The sequence below is a fragment of the Saccoglossus kowalevskii genome, chromosome 1 (genome assembly GCF_978046115.1).
Source record: "Saccoglossus kowalevskii chromosome 1, keSacKowa6.1, whole genome shotgun sequence".
Classification (NCBI taxonomy): domain Eukaryota; kingdom Metazoa; phylum Hemichordata; class Enteropneusta; family Harrimaniidae; genus Saccoglossus; species Saccoglossus kowalevskii.
This window is the reverse complement of record NC_140641.1, coordinates 22,794,594-22,802,809: the sequence shown is the minus strand read 5'-3', so window position 1 is coordinate 22,802,809 and position 8,216 is coordinate 22,794,594. Positions and strand designations below refer to the sequence as shown.

The window sequence follows — 8,216 nt, the reverse complement described above, 5'->3', positions numbered from 1 at the left end:
GGCACACATGAGTGATTAGAAGTAATTTGCATATTTCCCATGAAACTCAGCACTGAGAAGTCAGTTTGGGTCAGTAACATCATTGGACTCGTCTGAGGAGCATCTCGTCCTGTCACCTCACTGGCCACTGAACCATTCAGCCTGGAGTTGGTTTGCGAATGTTCGGAGTCCAGCTCATTTCAACTGTAGAAAGTTTTAACTTCTGCAAGCCAAACTGAGTGGAATTTGTTAGATTTGACCAACTGACGGGGTATGTAGATTGTTTCTATTGTTCTGGCCATGTGCTTCAATGACCATGCAACCCTTTGTTCCTGACATGTGCTTTAACTAATCTTTTGTTCGCTTTCATTGAATGGCGACTTCAGTATTAGTGTGAAATGTATTTTTTTATTTGAATTATCGTTAATTTTCTCAATGTAAATTATTGCATTTTCATATCTTTTAGGTTTTTAGTTCCTGTAATTTACAGTGTCGCTCTCCTGTGTAATCTTGGTAAATAAACTCGGTACGGGAATTCGTTGTACCACATAATTATACCTCTGTCGTCCATACTTATTTATCCCTTAGTCACATTTGGCGTAGTCGGCAGGATGGATGACTGCAAATGGTAATCTGACTAAACCTCATCGTTGGAGTGTTATGCTGAAAAGGTTTCGTGAACCCTAGGAGCTGCATCTTACGAAAGCAAGCAATCAGGACAATATGCCGGCAAGTAACCCTAGTCTCCACCCCAAGCAAGGCAAGCAAAGAAGAAATTCGTGAGTTGGAGTGATTTTGAACTGAATGTTTTTGAGCTGTAGATAAACATTAGTATTTGGCAATGTTCTACCTGAACAGTAGTGTATTTGACTTTATGTATATTACACAATGCCAGAACTTTTTTGAGATGTATATTGTATCCAAGTCCATGTAATTGTTCTTTTATCTACGTGTACAATCACATACAATACTATTGTGTGGATTTGTTTCTACCTTGGTATGGATATGTAGTTAGAGTGTTGAATATTTTTGTGATATTTACATGGGTCCATACTAAATTGTGTGTGGTTATACTGATGCAATATTTGAGATTCTCAGAATTCTCCTTGTAAATGCTTCTATTTATATATCAACATTGTAATTTTGTACTGAGAATATTTTTGCTTTATCGGTTTTCGCATTTTTCAAATCTTGAGGTTTTTCAGACCGCCTTTGTACTATTTAGACCATGTGTAATCCCTAAGGTTACGAATTCTATTTTTCTAGATCGATTTTAAGAGTGTACTGCTACACCTGAATTTAGATTAGTCGAATAGGTCAATGGTGCAAACACTTAGTAACTGTGAAACTGTTAGTTTTAGTATTTTGCAATTTTTGCTGTCTTTGTAGTTTTGTTGACGTTTTTGGTCTTTGTCAAAATTTAGCGTTTTAGTAGTTGTGGTTTGTTTGGTTGTTTTGGCTTCAAAATGAATGCCTTACAAGAACAGATTGCTGAACTACAAGAGCAATTGTCTCAACAGCGTCAAGCAGTCACACAGATGGCTGGTTTTGAGAAAATGTATCTTGATGAAAAGGATCGTGCAGAAGAATTTGAGAATAGACTTGGTACTACCCAATTTAATTTGGATATGGAGTCTAAAAAGGTTAGTCAATTGACTCAAGAATTAGAATCTGTGAATATAGCTCGTGGTCAGGCAAGTGCTGGCTCGTCTGGTTATGAAGACCCCAGGTCACAATACTTGGAGAGGACAAGAACAGTGTACGTGACTAAAGAATCAAAGAAGATAGCCATATTGAAAGGGAGGCCTTGTAAGGATGGCGACCCTGAAGTAGAGGAATGGATAGATGATGTACGTAGTTATTTAAATTCTCGCTCTTTAGTAGGCAGTGAAGCAGTTAAGTACATTATGGGTCATCTGCAGGGTTCCGCCAAGAGTGAAATAAAGTATAGATCTAAGGAAGACAGGTCTGACCCACTGAAATTACTTCAAATTATTCATGAGGTCTTTGGCGATCCTGGTTCATTGACTCATCTGATGGAGATGTTCTACCGTCAAAACCAACTGTATGAGGAATCTTTTCATGAATATTCATTGGTTCTCATGAGTTTACTTGACAAAGTTGTCAGAAAAGATGAGAAGTTGTCAGAAAAGATGAGAAGTTGTCAGAAAAGATGAGAAGTTGTCAGAAAAGATGAGAAGTTGTCAGAAAAGATGAGAAGTTGTCAGAAAAGATGAGAAGTTGTCAGAAAAGATGAGAAGTTGTCAGAAAAGATGAGAAGTTGTCAGAAAAGATGAGAAGTTGTCAGAAAAGATGAGAAGTTGTCAGAAAAGATGAGAAGACCCTTAAGGAAAAGTTTTTAGGTGTACATGATGAATATCTTAGACGTGAGCTTAGGCGTCTTAATGATGAGTTGCCTGATCTTCCATTCTGGGAATTCCGGGATAAAGCAATCCATTGGTTGGGTGAAGGTTCTGCAACTCAAGTAAAAAAGAAGTTGTTGGTATGCGAGACAAGATCTAGCAGCACCACTCCTGGTGTAAGTGACTCGATATCAACTGATTTAAAGAAACTGATGGCCACTTAAGAAAAACAACAGCAACAAATTGACAGGCTGATGGAATTGGTCTCTACCCCGCACAAGACATCTAACTTCAGAGGTGAAACGTCACAAAATGGTGTGAATACTAGAGGGCAAAAGGTTTGCTTCAAGTGTGCAAGCCCTAAACACTTTTACCGCGACTGTCCCAGACGTGAAAAGTATGTGCAAGGTCCAGCTTTGGAGAAACCAGACACAATTCAATCGTCAAACTAGAATCTCCTGCTATGGTGGGCCACTTGGTGGGAGGAAATTCAGATGGCTCTATAGATAAAACTCGAAGACAAGCTGTATTAGAGCACTCCATTGGTACTTGTCCTGAGATTGATGTATTGTTAAATTCCTGTTTAGCCCGTTGTCTGTTGGACACCGGTGCAGAAGTTTCAATTAGATTTTTTTTTATAACAACTTAAGGAACTCTGGTACAGAAGTTGAGGCTACAAATGGTTGGCTACGAATTACTGCTGCAAATGGACTGGATATAACTTATGTTGGGTACATAGAAGTTGATGTGGTTATATGTGGACCTACTTTTGAGAATATGGGCATCTTGGTGGTAAAAGATCCTATAGACCCATTGACTTTGGAGCGCAAGAAGAGAGTTCCTGGTATTATTAGTTGCAATGTTTTGAGACGCATCATAAACAAATTGGGTCCTGATTTGTCTTATGGTCATGACCGCCCGAGGTGAGAAATTTGGCACATGTTGTCAACTTGTATGAAATTTCTTGTCAACACAAACGTGAAGAAAATGGTCATGTGGGATTTATGAGGTGGCTAGAGGACGACCAGTTCTGATACCAGCTAGAACAGTTAAGAGTGGTAGGAAATGGACACTTGTCTAAAAATGGTACATACACCGCAATGGTAGAAGGAATTTGTGCGACTGATGGGTCCCTACCAAGAGGCTTGGTGTTACTGAGGTCCTATTCTGATGTTAATTTTGGTCGTGTTCCTGTTTTACTAGCCAACTTGGGAAACGAAGATGTAATCCTGCAACCCCATACTTGTTTGGCATCAATGTTTTGTGTTGAACTGGATAAGCATGAGTTCCGTATGTGCACAGTTCAACAAGTCAGTGCTTCTGAATTGGTAATGGGAACTAAAATGACTACTGGTTGTGACAATCTGATGGAAATGGTTCTAAAGACGACTTTTCTTGGATAAGAGATAAATATTCCCCATGATGAACTTACTGTTGCACAAGACAGAAAGCTGATTGATTTGCTAATTAAACATAAACGTGTGTTCAGTAGAACTGATGATGATCTTGGATACTCAAACAGTTAAACACCAAATACATACAACCGATGATATCTCAGTGAAGCATGCATATCGCCGGGTTCCCCCACACTTACAACCAGAAATTAAACTTCATTTACAACAATGGCTATTGCATGGTATAATCAGACCCAGTTCCAGCCCCTATGCTTCTCAAGCTGTGCTTGTTCGAAAAAATGGATGGAGGTTTACGAATTTGTGTGGACTACCGTGCTTTGAATAGAAAAACAAGGCGTGATGCTTACCCCCTTCCTCGCATTGAAGAGTCACTTGAAGCATTGAGGGGAGCAAAATATTATAGCTCACTTGACTTAACACAAGGTTATTTGCAATGCGCAATGGATGAAAATTACATTCACAAGACTGCCTTTAGAGTTGGTGGTGGCGGTCATTATGAATTTACTCGCCTTCCGTTTGGCTTGTGCAACGCTGTTGCGAGTTTCCAGAGGCTTATGGAGGCATGTCTAGGAGACCAGAGTTATGAGACACTCTTGTTATGTCTTGATATCCTTGTTTTCTCCCAGACTTTTGATGAGATGGTCCAGCGATTGGATGTAGTGTTCTCTAGATTGAGGACTGAAGGTCTTAAAGTTAAACCCAGGAAATGCTATTTACTAAAGAAAGAAGTAAAATATCTTGGACATCTGGTGTCGGAGATTTGCTACTGACCCAGAGAAGATAAGTGCCATAGTGAGTTGGGAGAAACCCAAGAGTGATACTGAGTTGCGTGGCTTTCTTGAATTGGCCGGTTATTACCGAAGATATGTACCACAGTTTACTAAGATAGCTGCTCCTCTTCATTCGCCTTTGAATGGGCCAAAGAAAAGTAAAGGCAAGGGTAAAGGGATTGTCAATGAGCAAAAGAAAGAAAATCAAAGTGCAGCGCAGTGTCCTTTCGTAGAACGCTGGAATGAATCGTGTGATGTAGCATTTTAAGAGTTGAAGGATAGATTAGTGTCGGCACCTATTTTGGGATATCCCGACTTTTCTAAACCTTTTGTTTTGGAGACGGACGCCAGTTTCAAAGGCCTTGGTCCTGTCTTGTCTCAAGATCAAGAAGCGGGTAGAGTGGTGATTGCGTATGGTAGTCTAAGCCTGAACCCTTCAGAACATAATATGCAAAATTATAGTGCCATGAAGTTGGAATTGTTGGCTCTTAAATGGGCAATTACTGATAAATTTAGGGACTACCTCCTTGGAGCCAAATTTACAGTTTTTACAGACAACAATCCACTTTATTTGGAAACTTCCAAATTGAGTGCTACTGAAATGCGATGGGTTTCACAGTTATCACAATTTTATTTCAGTATCAAATATCGTTCAGGTCGACACAACAAAAATGCAGACGCCCTCAGTCGTAAAAGTGCACAGAACCAGTCTATTGTCACAGTGCAATCTATAAAAGTTTAAACCATGTCGAGTGATACTACAGCAAGTTCCCTTATACCACTCGAATTGTGAACCAAAATAGAAAAGGTGGTGTTTACTAGATTTGAGGGAATACAGGCAACAAATCAAACCTCGCTATCATCAGTTACATTTTCATCTATTCCTAAGGAGCAATGGATGAAACTGCAACGTGAAGACCCAGTGATTGGCAGAGTTTTGAAGTTTTGGCAGCAACAAGAAAGACCAACCAGTCAGCAACTGATGAGTGAGTGAGCCTAGGACGGTGAGGAGATTGCTGCGTAGTTGGCGCAGGTTTCGAACTACAGACGGTATTTTGCGAAGGGTCATTCACGAGTCTGGAGAAGTTGAACAGCTAGTCCTTCCTTCTAGCTTGCAGTCTCTCGGGTATTAGTCATTACATGATCATGCAGGTCATCAGGGTGTGGAAAGAAGCTTGGTGAGGGTTCGGTGTTATTGGCCTGATTATGTGAAAGATGTTAAAGCGTGGTGTAAGAAATGTGATCGCTGCATGTTGGCGAAGGCTTCTATGCCAAAGGTAAGACCACTGATGGGTAGCCTGTTGGCATTTAAACCCTTAGATATGTTGGCCATTGACTTCACTGTACTAGAACCTGCATCTGATGGTAGGGAAAATGTTTTAGTTATGACATGACTGACGTTTTCACTAAATACACCCAAGCAATTGCCACCCATAACCAACGAGCTCGCACGATTGCCAAGGTGTTGATCAATGATTTGTTTGTCCACTTTGGAGTCCCAAGGCGGTTACATAGTGACCAGGGTCGCTATTTTGAAGGACATGTCATAAGAGATGTGCATAATGTATGGTGTACAAAAGGCTCGAACAACTCCATACCATCCCCCAAGGAAATTCACAATGCGAGCGTTTCAATAGAACTATGTATGACCATTTACGCACCTTAACCTCAGAAAAGAAGTGGAGGTGGACTGAACATTTATCAGAGTTGGTTTATGCTTATAACGCAACTCCCCACTCTTCTACTGGATATTCGTCATTCTTTTTAATATTTGGAAGGGAGGCTCACCTGCCAGTTGATCACTTGTTGGGTATAAATATACAGGAAAACGAACCAGCAACCATTGACGATTGGTTTTCTAATCACCATTCGAGGTTTCTTAGTGCATTTGACAAAGCCGAAACAAACATGAATAGAGAAGCTTTAAGTAGACAGAAGCGCTGTAATAAGTATTCTGCAGAGTTTGTTGTAGCTCTAGGTAGTAAAGTGTTTCTCAGAAATCGTGTTCTCGGTAGGAATAAGATACAAGATTTGTGAAGTGCAGTTCCCTATAAAGTGATTGGCAGACCAGACCCACATGGGAATGTATACACTGTTCAACCAGTGAATGGAGCTGGAAGAATTCGTAATATAAATCGTATCGAGTTGTTAGATATTAAGGAACTGGTGGATGATTCAATAGAAAAACAGTTACCTGGTAATGTTGGGTTTCCCAATGTTAGTAATCTAATTAGTAGCAGTGGTAGCGAGGGGGACAGTCTTAGTGATAGTGATGACGACTCTTGTGTTATTCATTTTCCTGAAGAACATGTTTCAACTTTTCCTGTACAACCTATAGCAAGGGATAGTGATCCCATACCTATTTCAACTACATTATCAGAACCCCCAAACCACTCAGAGGCTACTAGGTCACCTTTGGTAGAAAAAGAAGTTCCGGTTATGATGAACTGCCAAGACGTCGGAGTTCACGTAGTACGGCTGGTAAACACAGTAATCGTTTTCATTTACCACGTTCAGTGTTACAGCCACCACAGGTCGACCAGCAACAGGTCATAGCTTCTCATACAGTTCATAGTCAGATTGGAGATTTGGGTCATGCTATTTCTAGTCATGGCTCTACATTAGAGCAGGTGATTCTTGATGGTTGGCTCAAAACTAATTCTGGCAAATAGTTTATACTTGTTCTTAAATATTGAATTGGGTATGTCTGTTGGGACAGCATACATAAAACTAGGGGAGAATGTGAGCTAAGTAAAGTTGGCCATTGAGGGCGCTCTTTAATCTGTAATATTTTTTTGATTATTTCTACTGACCTTTTTTGATAATGTAGACATGTATTTAAACCATTTATTTAAGATGTATGATTTGTGTATTTTCAGTAATTTAATTTATTAGTTATCATGAAATTTGCCAAAAAAGGCACACATGAGTGATTAGAAGTAATTTGCATATTTCCCATGAAACTCAGCATTGAGAAGTCAGTTTGGGTCAGTAACATCATTGGACTCGTCTGAGGAGCATCTCGTCCTTTCACCTCTCTGGTCACTGAACCATTCAGCCCGGATTTGGTTTGCGAATGTTCGGAGTCCAGCTAATTTCAATTGTAGAAAGTTTTAACTCCTGCAAGCCAAACTGAGTGGAATGTGTTAGATTTGACCAACTGACGGGGTATGTAGATTGTTTCTATTGTTCTGGCCATGTGCTTCAATGACCATGCAAACCTTTGTTCCTGACATGTGCTTTAACTAATCTTTTGTTCGCTTTCATTGAATGGCGACTCCAGTATTAGTGTGAAATGTATTTTTTTTATTTGAATTATCGTTAATTTTCTCAATGTAAATTATTGCATTTTCATATCTTTTAGGGTTTTAGTTCCTGTAATTTAGTGTGGCTTTCCTGTGTAATCTTGGTAAATAAACTCAGTACGGGAATTCGTTGTACCACATAATTATACCTCTGTCGTCCATACTTGTTTATCCCTTGGTCACACACGTATGGTAAGTATTGTTGGAATGTGGCATCCAAGTTGTGCTGCCATTGGGATATATTGATCGTATTATTGTGGCGCTGTTACTTGCAACGATGTATTCAATTTCGTAGGCATATTTAGTGTTATTTATTCCATATGCCCTGGCAGTTCAGTGTAATAATATATATCCTAACTATGTCATACAAATCTCGGTGATCTG

The 8,216-nt window shown here is 39.7% G+C and overlaps 1 protein-coding gene and 1 long non-coding RNA gene across 3 annotated transcripts; both read left to right on the top strand.

Annotated features, from left to right (window-relative positions):
- Nucleotides 1-13: 13 nt before the first annotated feature.
- On the top strand, nucleotides 14-2,214 carry LOC144349569 (uncharacterized). 2 transcript variants are annotated; one of them, XR_013420013.2, is made up of 2 exons: nucleotides 14-250; nucleotides 446-534. XR_013420013.2 is itself a non-coding variant. In XM_085506080.1 (2 exons), the coding sequence occupies exon 2, from the start codon at nucleotides 1,446-1,448 to the stop codon at nucleotides 2,154-2,156; it is 711 nt and encodes a 236-aa protein (XP_085362206.1). In that variant the 5' UTR covers nucleotides 38-250; nucleotides 568-1,445; the 3' UTR covers nucleotides 2,157-2,214. The 2 variants fall into 2 exon arrangements, 1 of the variants encoding a protein (XP_085362206.1); XM_085506080.1 differs by lacking the exon at nucleotides 446-534 and adding an exon at nucleotides 568-2,214 and having other exon boundaries at nucleotides 38-250.
- A 5,284-nt stretch (nucleotides 2,215-7,498) lies between these two features.
- Nucleotides 7,499-7,975, top strand: LOC144349570 (uncharacterized). The gene is made up of 2 exons (XR_013420015.2): nucleotides 7,499-7,695; nucleotides 7,892-7,975. It is a non-coding gene; the product is annotated as an uncharacterized LOC144349570 (long non-coding RNA).
- The last annotated feature ends 241 nt before the right edge of the window (nucleotides 7,976-8,216 follow it).